The 12,619-nt window shown below is 43.9% G+C and overlaps 1 protein-coding gene across 7 annotated transcripts in view; it reads left to right on the plus strand.

Moving 5' to 3' along the window:
* Positions 1–12,416, plus strand: part of NFASC (neurofascin) — a 177,900-nt gene extending 165,484 nt beyond the window's left edge. For 6 of the 7 annotated variants that reach the window (XM_074977276.1, XM_074977269.1, XM_074977272.1 and 3 more), the window contains 3 exons: positions 1,281–1,412; positions 3,000–3,066; positions 10,682–12,416. In XM_074977276.1, the coding sequence (XP_074833377.1) occupies positions 1,281–1,412; positions 3,000–3,066; positions 10,682–10,907 (425 nt within the window). In that variant the 3' untranslated portion in view covers positions 10,908–12,416. Of the gene's footprint in view, positions 1–1,280; positions 1,413–2,999; positions 3,067–3,217; positions 3,636–10,681 lie in introns of those variants that run through there. The other variant, XM_074977275.1, reaches the window with a different exon arrangement.
* The last annotated feature ends 203 nt before the right edge of the window (positions 12,417–12,619 follow it).

Consider the following 12,619-nt stretch of genomic DNA (forward strand, 5'->3'; position numbering starts at 1 on the left):
AGGTTATTTTTGTCTCTGCTCCGTTTTGCTGAATACCAGGTGCACGTCAATTAGGAGAGCCAGGAAATAACAGTCAGCTGCTATTTATGGGCTGGAAGTTTGTTTGTCCTACTGTGTTTAGAAGCTGCAAATAACCATTGCCAGCATGTTGTAGGAAGCAGCACAGGGAGAGGAATTAAGCCTTAGGATACCTTTCCTTGCTTAATATTAAATTCTGATGGATGGTCTTTTCACAGGAAATAAGCTGTATAATACAGAACCCGCTCCAGCAAGGGCCCATACCCTCTTTCTGGGCACTAGGGTTACATCTCCTTTCTTGGGAGCCAAGGATTGCTCATCAAGGATCTCCAATAGGAAACCTGTCTAAGAAAGTTGTCAATGGCCAGATAGAGTTCCCTGGCCTTCCAAGTCAGCTGAGTTCAACACTTGTTGCGGCAAAGCCTGATCACTATGGTTTGGTCACATTTGCCCACATGAGCAGGGACGGCTCTTTTCAGCCCGGGTTGGCAGGGGTTTTGACACATTATCAAGCTAGACAGCTGTTACCACCTACGTCCTGGGTCTACACTCAGCACTGCCCAGAGTGCATGCAGGTGGTGGCACTACTCCACAGCCGTCTTGAACAAAAGGGAGTTCAAAGTGGGAGTCTGCCCCAATCACTGCAAACTCTTTGGCTCATCCTAACTTAAGGACCAGCACTGGAGCAACTATATCAAATGCTGATCTGGTGCTATTCCCTGAGAGATTTTCTCCAACTCTGCCACTGCATGCACAGGGGACAGCAGAGTTAGGGAACTTTCTATATTCAGTGCTTTGTTCTAACATTGTGCCAGGAAAAAAAATCAAAGCTTTTAGGTGCTTCTTGTCTGAATTTCACACTCCATTTATGAAGGCTGCATGAAATATAATTTTCAGGTTCCTTCCCATCACTGAAAATGGAGGATCAAATTGGTTACCTGCTTCTTTTGCCTTTATTTTTATACACCCTTCATTGGTCTGTGCTGGATTCGTTTTACTTATGTTGGTTGTGACCCTTTGCTGTGCACACATCCTGCCAGATATTTGAATTGACAAAGCATTAAAAAAAAAGCCTATATTCCTATTTAATCTCAGATACCAGACCGAACAATGCATACACACACAGCAGAGAATGTGGTTGTAGAGATGAATATTTGTGAACTGGTAGTCTGGGTTTTCCCAACAGCTTGGCTCAGTATTTTCAGTTCTCTGTGGCATTTAATTGCCCTTTTAACTTGTTTTCTTGAAATTCCTCTTACCAGCTTATACCAAGAACCATGTGGATATTGCAACCCAGGGCTGGTTTATTGGGCTGATGTGTGCCATTGCGCTTCTAGTCCTCATTTTGTTGATAGTGTGCTTCATTAAGAGAAGCAGAGGCGGGAAATACCCAGGTAAGAACAGTATCCAATTATACTTTAATTCATGCTGTTGAGTTTTAATTAAAAAAACAAAACAAAACCAAACAAAACCCACCTCTATGCTCCCTGGAACTAAGTCACTTTTACTGATCTTAGTTACATTCTGGAATCAAAGGGGTTTTATTCCTCTGTTATGAAAATTAGAGGTATGAGAAGGAATTTGTTAATTAAAGGTGAGGGGAGCACTCTGCTATACAGGAGAAATGCTGCATAGTCTATCACCCTTGTTAAGCATGGCCAGACACCTGCTTAGCAAATAGGCTCACTCTCTCCTTCTGAAAAATGATCTCTTCTGAACAACTCACTACTTCCCAAGACAGAGACTGTGCTTAGGGGAATTCACCCAATGAGGCATCCTCTGTATCCATTTGAGTTCCTCCACCTTGGTAAGCATTGTGCAATAACACTCAGTGCCTGATTCCACAAACCCTTCCATATGTAGGATTCCTACCCCAGACAACACAGTCCTGTAAGCAAAAAGCTTGCAGGACTGGGCCTTAAGTAAGATAACAGGGGAAAACATTTTGCAGAAGATAAGAGATAGATGTGGAGCCAAATTGCAGTATTAACCATGGCTGTGTTCTGTTCCCAATGTTGATAATTCCTTCCAGGAAACAGAATACTATTGACCTCTGGGGCTATTGCAGGGTGCATGGAGCTGCTCACGTGAAAATACAAGGGCCATCATTTGCCAACAGCAACCCTCCATAGTAGCATTATCAGATCATTACTTCCCCTACACTCAAAACAGGATTTATCTGTTTACTGTGTGGCAACAGCTGGCAAATGTTGACTCTTTGAATTGCTTCATTTGTACAACACTGGAGCCTCGTTAGAAAGAATTAAAACCAGGAGCATAATAATTGTATCTCATGTACCACTTTAAACTCAGGCTTATGTCTTGATAAAGAAATGGATACAATTGGCACCCTTAAAATCCTGACATGTCCCATTCTCAATAAAATCCTTCACAGCATTTGCAAACGGTCCTCATTTGTAGTCTAATTCTCTATATTACTCTACTTCCACATCAGTAAAATCAAGGAGGTTGTGCCGGAGAATCAGGTGCCATTAATGCATGAAATAACTGCAAATGCCAGTGGCAAGGTAGATACTGCAGAGCAAGATTTTAATAATACCCCTTTTGGACACTGTTAAACCCAAAAGTCCCTGGCTGGCTGGGATTATGCGATACTTCTCTCCACTGACCCCTATGGAGTTATTCTCTAATTTCTAAATAAACCCATTCTTCTAGAATGGCAGCTTTTTTGGAGACAAAAAACATGAAATGATTTATAATGACTTTCCCAGTACATTTGCCAAGGGCTGTTGGGGTCTGATGTGAAAGAGCAATGTCTCAATCAGTTTCCATGTCAGTTACTATCCTTATTCTGTATTCTCCTCCTCATTCCTTAGCTCCCCAAAACCCTGAACAAACAGAAACCACAGGCAATGCTCTCACAAAAGGAGGAGGTCCTTGAAACCACAAAGCTACATTTTTTTAAAAAAACTCCTGTATTTAGTTCAACTTTCTCTTGGTGATGTGCTTGTTTTTCACAGTGCGTGAAAAAGTTGAAGTCCTAGATCCTGAAGACCACAAAGCAGATGAACCATCATTTGACTACAGGTATCTCTCTACTTGGCATGTGTTCTGTCCCACCACCCACCCACCTCAAGTCTCACCCCTAGATATTCCCCCCTGCATACCTATCACCAAGGCACCACACTCGTGAATTACTGTTCACCTCTTTTCCTCCTCCTGTTTCACCCTATGCAAGATCTCTACAAAAGGAGACATCCCGGACTGAATATCCAGAAAAGCAACCAAACTAGAACATTCTCATCCCTGCATTTTCAAGCCAGAGATTGCTCTGATAACAATCACTTGGGACAACAGCATTCCCCTTGGAAGGCAACATGTCAAAACACACACAGGGACACCCCAAGAGCAAATGATCCCGAGATTATCACGTGGATGTAATAGCCTTGCAATTTCTCTTGCTCAGTTGTCATCTTGGTGTACTTTCTACAAAAACCATTCAAACTAGCCCTCAGAGCCTGTAAAGACACCATAAGACATACAGGGGGACCTGTGCGGATTCAGAGACCAGACCTTAACACATGCCACTGAAATGTACTTAGCAGACACTGCTCCAGCAGCTGTGACTTACCCCACATCCTATTCACCCCTCTCAAACTCAGTGGCATCCTCTGAAGGACAGCAGCCACTTCTCCATCCAGGCCCGGTGATACTTGCACAAGGGCCTAAGTGAGTTTCTGTGATTGTTTTCATGCATCCACAGACAGGAAATTAAAAAAGGTAAAATTGCCAGCTCTTGAAATATCATGCCTTTTTTTTAATGGCTGGGATGTACAGAGTGCCTGCCGCTCACTTTTACACTATGATTTTCTTCCATTTAAATAACTGCAGTGGGACTTCATATATAGGCTTGATCCAAAGCCCATGGCAGTCAATGGAAATCTTTCCACTGATTTAATAGGTTTTTCAATTAAGCCCTGTGCCATTGCACAATATTCCCAGCATTACTTGATAGCAAACACACACCAGATATGGGAAGGACTTCTTTAAAATGCAGAGCGAGCTAGAATGTTTCGGTACCAAGATGCACAGACTGTAGCACACAGAGCTTTGGAACCACCACTGTGTATATATATCTTGCCCCACGCAGCCCTACAAATAAAAGCATAGTAATTGGATTCTTTTGAACAATAACATTTCTGTCATTAGTAGCAAACAGTTACAGTAATTGTGTTCCAGGAGGGGCTGTTTCCCTCAAGAGGATGCCATTGGGACCATGTTTTGTTTTCCGCATGGCATATGCCGAGATAAGAGATGCAAATAAACCCCCAAAGTGCTAACACATTGGAAGGCCAAACAGATAGAGATTCCTCCCCCACACTCGATCTCCTGCATGTTTAGGTGGTGGATTTTGCACTCATATCATGCCATGACATTGCAACAGCAGTTTGTCCAAACAGTTTCCTAGTTTTTCTACCGCAGTCTGTACTCCCAGTAGCTGAATGTCTATTTTGCAAGAGCATCCTGCTCTGCATGCCTGCATGCTGATGCCAAGCCAACCATCAAGTGCCCAGCAGTGAGGTTCCAACAATATAATCGCCTAGAAGGGGTTTGCTTTGTCTACCACCATTTGATAGTTTTAAAAAGTGAGCCTCACTGGCTCAGTGGGATGCCACAGGACCAGAACACAATATGGTTTATTAGTCTGCAGGCAGGCTGAGTGATTTTATTCCTTCCAAGGCTGTTCTGCTGGTGAGAAATAGTTACTCTGATAAAAGGTAAGCTCACCTAGACAAAACAGCTTACAAATGCAGCCCTGCTCGGATACAAAATTCGTATCCACATCAGCAAAAATGAGCTGCAGATATCCATATCCACGGGTGTGGATACCTGCAGATATTTGCAGATTTGCAGGGTCTTACAAAAATTAATTGCAATTTACATTAGCAGTAATTCATTTTCCATGCACTGTATACAACCCCAGGAACACATCCTCCAGGTGCCCGACGAGGATTTGGAACAAAAGACAGATCAGCCCCTAACGGTTCCATTCCAGGTTTCACCTGGGCCAGCACACATGGGAATTTCATTATTGCCAGATCCCTCTGCCGTGCAACCACAAGCCAAAGTTTTTAGCCATATATCACATGGTTGGGTCTCAGTTCTTTAATCTAAGTAGCCACTCAATCACCTGACACATGCCCCAATAGGTCACTCCCTTTAGAAACAGCTTAGTGGCCTCAGTGGCAGGTTTGAAATAGCAGAACTCTCAAGACCCAGTCATCAAATCATGGCCAATTCAATTCCAGACTATGGTTCGTTCAGCTCACACCTTAACAATTCAAGTGCAAAGAAAAACAAGCATGGACAGACACTGTGGGACTGTGTGTAAGAGCAGGGGTTTGCCCTGGAGCTGGAGGCCAAAATTTTCTGTATTTCTACCTCCACGCGAGCAGCTTTGCAGAGCCACATGCAAAGCATTTAGTGCATACTATTGCCTATTGGCACCAGAGCAATTTAAAATGCTATCACCACCCACAGATGGAAGAGGAAAATGAAGTGTTTTGCTTGGCTGCCATCTTCAGCAACAGTTCTATAGGGATCCCCTTTATTGCCCTAGCACCATCTAGGGAGTGGAACACCTGTCAGGACACTGCAAAGACATCAAATATCCCTCTTAATGGTTAATATATGGTGCTGCCCACTACATACTAGGTGCTTTCCAAATGCTTAAGGGCAGCCACTGCTCTGAAAAGCTTACCTGCAGAGAACAGGAAATGACAACTTACGTGCAATTTACATATAAAAATCAACAATACTGTCAGCTGTTTGTTTGGGGCAGCGGGTGCAACTTCAGCGGAGGTATTTTTAAAGGTGGATGTCTCCTTAGAGTGTATCCTTGCCTTTAACTACCTCTCCAGTGCTATCAAGGGGTTTATATGGGGCAGATTGTACCCAGAGCAAGTAGTGACTTCCTCTGTATCTTCACTAGAAACCTGCTGGAGGACTTCAGTGCAGAAGTCCCCAGGGGCTCGCCCATCACCATAGCTAGTCCACTGCCCCGAGAAGCAGGGGCTAGACTGATGGAAGAATCTTTCCTTCAACCTAGCACCAGATACTCCTAAGATTAGGTCAGTTTAACTCCGTCACTCAGGTGGTGTGGATTTTCACACTCTCACACCAAGTGAGAGAGTTTGGTCAACCCAACTTTTTAACGTAGGCCTGGCCTGTGTTATGTTGGCTTGTGGAGGAAGGTGCTACTCAGTATACAAGTGTCAGAGTCTGTCCTTTGATTAGCAAGGGTGTAAAATGCAGAGGTACTCAAATCACAGGCACCTTGGAAGTGTGAAATATCATTACTAGCAAAGCATTAGCCTGGTCATGCAGAACCAGACAAAACATTAGCATCTCCTAACTGAAATCTCTTCTGGGGAATCAGGCCCCAGTGCCCAAAGGTTACAGAGAATGGGGGGATACCCCTTAAGCCAGAAGAGAGGGAGAGGAATGTGAAGAACTCCAATGAAGCATGGTTGGTGGATTAAGATTCAGCATGGTTGTGATGTCAAGCTAAAGGAAAGAAACAAATAGTTTAAAAGGAGGACAGAATTTGGGCTGACTGGATTCTTTATTGGTTCCCTTTCCCTCCTCCACATAAGCATGTCTGATATGTGCGCATCTTACCCTCACATCCATTATGCCCCATGCATGCTGCTTTCAAGTCTCTGCAGCCTGTAATTATGAGATACTCCCATCTCTCTCTATCCCACTGAGAGTACAATGGTCACCCTGCACAGAGTCTGAGCAGAGGAGAACATTATCTTTGGGTAACGTTCTGTGCCTCATTCTACCAAATGATCAAAATACAACTTGGCTCTGTGAAGGGCAAGTTGGCCGAGAGCTCAGGGAAGCAGAGCCTCTCACATTCAGGGCTCCAATTATAATCCAGCCCAGACTGACTGACTAAAAGATACGATGTTCCACCAACTGTTTGGGGCCTATATATAATGAGTTCAGTAGGTCTCGTTTCAGTTCCCAGTGACAATGCATCTGTGTCACAAGTAGCACCAGCCTATCCACCGTAGCTAGTCAACAGCAGAAAGCAAAACCTGAATGGGCCAGGGAGACAGAACTATCCTCATCTCTAGAGGAGGTCCTACCATACCTTTCTGTGTGGAACACGTGGTCCTTGGACCAGTGCGGGGGTCACCTTCAGGTTCCAGGGCTATCAGTGCACCACTATCCTCTAGCACAGCATTCAACTGAATCACAAGAGAGAGGAGGGGGAAAATAAGGAGATCCACTTAGCTAAGCCTGAGACGTTTATTTTAGATGCTGCCTGCTGCAACCACTGCTGCACATGACAGCAGGCCTTTCGGTCATCCCCTAGGGACCAGCACACCCTATAGCCCGTCTGGTTCTGAGGGAGATGAATTAAGAATCCTTAAGTCAGCTGCTTGCATGGATACACCTTGGATGTACTGACCACGAGAGGCACTTAGTCTACGCACTGTGTGGAGAGACCAAAGAAGTGAAGACTGCAAAGCCCCAAGCAAAAAAGATATTAGCCCTAACCAATTATACATATTGAACAGCACTTGTCGTCTGACCACCTGGTAGTTTCTTTTGTGGTGTACTCACTTCCGCCAAGGGAAGCCAGCGAGGTTCAGCCAGCTAGGAGTGGAACACCCATTCCATTTGGTATAACGAGGCAATCAGCCCCTGGAGGAACGCAGTGGCGTTTCAGCACCCGCCCCTGTAAATGCCAACTTCATCGTATTTCTCTCTGATCCAGCTCTTTCTGCTTCTCTCTGTTTTATTCCCATTCTTTCTCCTCCTTTTCACCTTGTCTATCCACATGGACCATGAAGGTCTCTTGAAAGGTAGGACCATGTGCTGCCAGGAAGTCCAGCACATTCCGCTTTTTCTTCGAGCAGTTTGTTTCTGTCTGAGCTGAAATGCACCTGACCTTTTGCACTTCAAACTAACATATTAAAACAACCATCCTCTCCCTCACACTGGAGATTTCGGGCACTTCATGTCCAGCACGTTGCAATTCTCCTGGAGACTTTCAACAAGCTGGGAATATCTACCAGAACCAGTTAGGTTCCAAGGGCCCAATCTGCAACCTATACTTGCATGATTAATCCTTATTCATGCAAGAAATCCACCTAGTTTCAATGGCACCAATTGCACAATTAAGGACTTCTTGTGCAGGCAAGGGTTGCAAGGGCAGGTTCTGGGGGAGATGAATTAAGACTCCTCAGGTCAGCTGCTTGCATGGATACACCTCTGATGTATTGACAATGAAAGACACTCAGTCTTTGTACTATGTGGAGAGACCGAGCGAGTGAAGACAGCAAAGCCCCAAGCAAAAAGATATTAGACTTGACCAATCAATTATACATATTGACCAGAACCCTAGAAATCCCACCCTTCTCCCTGACCTGCACAGCTGTAGGAGACATTTTCCAACTGATGCTGACCTGGGTGTTCTTGTTGTCTAATGCTTACATCCAAACCATAAAAGGCCATTTTAACAGGATTAAGTTGCATCATGGTGCTGACAACGCCACACATCACCTTCCTAATGTACTAACAGGACAAGGTAGAACCCAAGAGAGAAGCAAAGCCAAGAGATAGGTTTGGCCCCAATGCCTGGCCCTGTAAATCCCATGAGGAAAAATTTTGACCTATATCCCATTTGATCTGGGATATAGTATTGGGAAAGAGTACTTCATTCTGAGTTTTGCCACTCTCTGCTTCTGTTCTTGGGCTTTCTAAAGGACAGCACAGCTTGCATATTTAAATTCCTAACAAAGATGTTGTTTGTAAAATGACCGTGTTAATTCTTAACGTGTTGCCGAGTTAACACAAGGCTACAAGCTTTGCTTCTGTTTTGTTGCTGGCTTCACAAAGTGCTGATTCAAAGGAATATGATCCAGAGCTGCAAAATGCTCTGGGGGATGCAGAATTCCTCCAACCATATGGAGAGTTGAAGCCATCACTTAAGTAGCATGGGATAGATTACATGACCTAACAGGTCACTCCCATTGCTAAGCAGCACTAAGTTCAGGACCAAATTGCAGATCCCAGTATCTTTCACAGGATGCACAATTCTGAGGGAAGAAGTTGACTGGCAAATGCTACAACCTGAATGTAAACTCTGAGGAGCAGGCATGAGAAGGAAACGTGAAAGTAACCCTTAGTGGTTTATTTCCAGCATCTCCGTTGAAATGAGTTGTGTCATGACCTGAACTTTGCCCAGTGTTTTACCTGCAGGGCAAACATTCATCCCTCTGTTCCAGCTGGGATGCCTGTGGAACATTACCAAAGAGCCCTCAGTTAAGGAAGTTGCATTGTTTCCATTGAGAACAATGCCCAAACCATAGCATAAATGAGGGGCTGACCAGTTGTAAGAAAGCAAAATGAAATTCCTCCTTTTTCTTTTAAATGCTGGATCATTTTTTTACATCCATGACACAGCAAAAATAACTTTGGACCATTCTTAAATTTTAGCTAAACATACAAGTAGGTCAAAAAGTAGTGCTGCTTATTTTGAATCAGAGTTCCAAGTTTCAGTCCTCAGTGGAAAAGGCCCACTAAAAAAACAATTCAATTGGACATACAGGATATCAATAGAAGTAGCATCTCTACTGAACACAGGAGATCAAATATGGACTCATTACCAATGGATATTAAAGACATTTCTTTTGTATACTGCAGTCTACTCCCACAGCATCCGTGTATGAGATACTCATGTCCTCACTACATGGGGAAATGCAACTTTTTTCCTGATTTGTGAGATACGTCTCTTTAAAAAAGTGGGTTCCCACTTGCTGCCCACCCCCATGGACTTGCCTAATCCTACTGGTAGAAAACTATTTCTTAGTGTAAAATCTCAAAAGTTTTAAGTATAAAGAATCAAAATGGATTAACCTTAAACAGATGAGATGAAATTATTGGAAATAAACTCAGAGAGATGGGGAGTAAAGGATAGATTATGGCGCTGCAACAGCATCAGAAAGTGAAACTCACTAGAATCTAGACATAAAAGTGGGACCATCTATTTTCCTATTCAAGGATGACTGATTTGTAAAAAAACAGTCAAGTAGCACTTCAAAGACTAACCAAATAATTATTAGGTGATGAACTTACACGGGGTAGACCTGCTAGATACCCAGATCCGAGGAAGCAGGTCTGCCACACGTAAGCTCATCACCTAATAAATTATTTGGTCAGTCTTTAAAGTGCTACTTGACTGTTTGTTTTGATAGAATACAGACTAACACAGCTACCTCTCTGATTTGTAAAAAGCAAACAGGATAAACCATTAAAAGGAAAAAATATAACGTTCTCCCAGATTGATCAAAGCCTCATTATCGATAAGCTAGATAAGGACATTTGTTCTCCTTTAAAACAAACAAAAACAAACGAAAAGGGGGCTGGGTGTTCAAAAAAGTCAAGTGTGCAAATGGCACATGCAGCTGGGGGCCTAACACTGTCAGGCTGTACTGCAGCTGCATTTGCATAGTGAGGAAACTGTGACCAGCCATTGAAGTCACAGCAGCCTGATTGTGCACATTTGAACTGTGTGATGAACACGCTGGATTTCATCTGAGAACCCAGCCCTTGGTTTTTAACCGCGTCCCTGAACCACCACCCTGTCAATTCTAATCATGCCTGTCTGTCTTCTGCCACTCAGCGATGAAGACAAGGAACCGCCAGGCAGCCACACCTCTTCAAAAAGTACAATAAAACAAGAGAGCGATGACAGCTTGGTCGATTATGGAGAGGGAGGCGAAGGGCAGTTCAACGAGGACGGCTCCTTTATCGGCCAGTACACAGTCAAGAAGGACAAAGAGGAGACAGAAGGCAACGAGAGTTCAGAAGCCACATCCCCTGTCAATGCTATCTACTCCCTGGCGTAACGCAATATAAACAAAACTACAATGACTGATATATACAAGGGGAGGGGGTAAAACTGCCGCCACCCACAGGACACAAGTAGGAAAAAAAAAAAATGAAAAAGATCAGATGACAAAACCAGAACAGTCCAGGTGGTCACCCGTGCCATCCTAACCTTAGCAAAACGAGCGAACGGCAAGGTGCTAAAGTGCTCTAGCTGAAATCTGAGCTGAAACCACAGGGGCCGGAGGAAAAGCAGGATGCACAGGTTCTAAACCCAGGCCCAGCAACCAACCATCCTTCCCTCCCCTCACCTCCCACAGGTATTCATTTTTCGATCACGCAGCATCTCTTTAGTTTATCATTGGCACTGCTGAGGTTTCTGGGTCCCCCCCCCCTTTTTTTTTTTTTAAGAGTTAAAATTATTTTTCTTGAAATGAGACACAGGGTTTGGAGTAAAGGAATGGTGACCTAGGGCCTTTCCACGTTAAACAGCAGCATGAAACCACAGAAGGAAGAGGGAGGGATCAATCAGCTAGGAGTAGAAACAAGTTATTTTATTAACAGGAAGTTCTCGGGGACTGTGTTTGAGATGGACATCTCTAGAGCCAGCACCTCGCTTGTAACGCCTCTGAAGCAAGTCAGCACCACAAAGACCCTTCCTCTAAGGTCAAGCAAGCAGCACTGCACAGGACCCAAGAAGGCAACAAGGCCCATGAGGTTTTCATAGGTGCAGATGCATTTGCATTATACCTCTTATTAATGCTAAATATTCACACTGGGTTCAGTCACTGAGGAACTGATGGGTGAGACCACCCTACATCCATGTCACTTAGCCAAGTTTGCTGCTGTTTTTAAAGGGATGTTGGGGCAGAAATTTGGGACTTGATTAAAGACAAACAGATGCAGCTTACCTTCTGACTCCAAGCGACGGCTCAGCCACTAGAACAGTATCATTTGCTGGATAATTATGGGGGGGAAGAGAAAAATAGAGCCCCACAACTCCACTACTTTTAAGGAAAAGCCCATACATCAGTGGGAAGGACCAGTATTAATGTAGTTTCTTTTTCCTAAGGGTGGATATATATCCAGTCACAAAAAGACAGCACCTAACAGCCACGAGGATGGGTATACAAATTGTGTTACCCTGCATTCCAGCTGCTGGTATGCTCCTTGTAAGTTCCAGCGAAGCCCAGTGCTGTAAATGGCAGGGAAGCAGGCCATGGGGTTGCCTTCCCCATTGTCCTGATCAATAGGATGCCATTCAGTTTGTTCTCATTTAAAAATCTTCTCTTCACCTGGTGCAGCCGCCTTTTTGCCTTTGATCAATCACCCCACAGGAGAAATTTCCATGTGCTTCAGGCTGCATGTGGCACACCGACTCAACCCCTTTTGTTATTTACATATCAAGATGACTGTTTGGCTAACCTGCTAATACACTGTAACAACGTCTTTCTAGGAAGTTCTATCATTAAATGCTCTTCCATATGCCTTATACAGCTTCAAACTTCCCCTGAAGTTTAATAAACTAAGAATATTCACCCACAGCTTAAGCCCCTGATGTGATGGTCTCTAATCTGTCAGTCCCACTAGAATATAAGGACACCCATGCAGCCCTCCCAGCTGAGATAGCATGGGTCACTGTAGACTTTTATAATAGACTGTGCTCAGTGGCAAATGACATGTATTCTCCCCATCTCCTGCACTTTTGAAACCAAAAAGTACCTTTTCTGAG

This window comes from Carettochelys insculpta, chromosome 26, assembly GCF_033958435.1.
Source record: "Carettochelys insculpta isolate YL-2023 chromosome 26, ASM3395843v1, whole genome shotgun sequence".
NCBI lineage: Eukaryota > Metazoa > Chordata > Testudines > Carettochelyidae > Carettochelys > Carettochelys insculpta.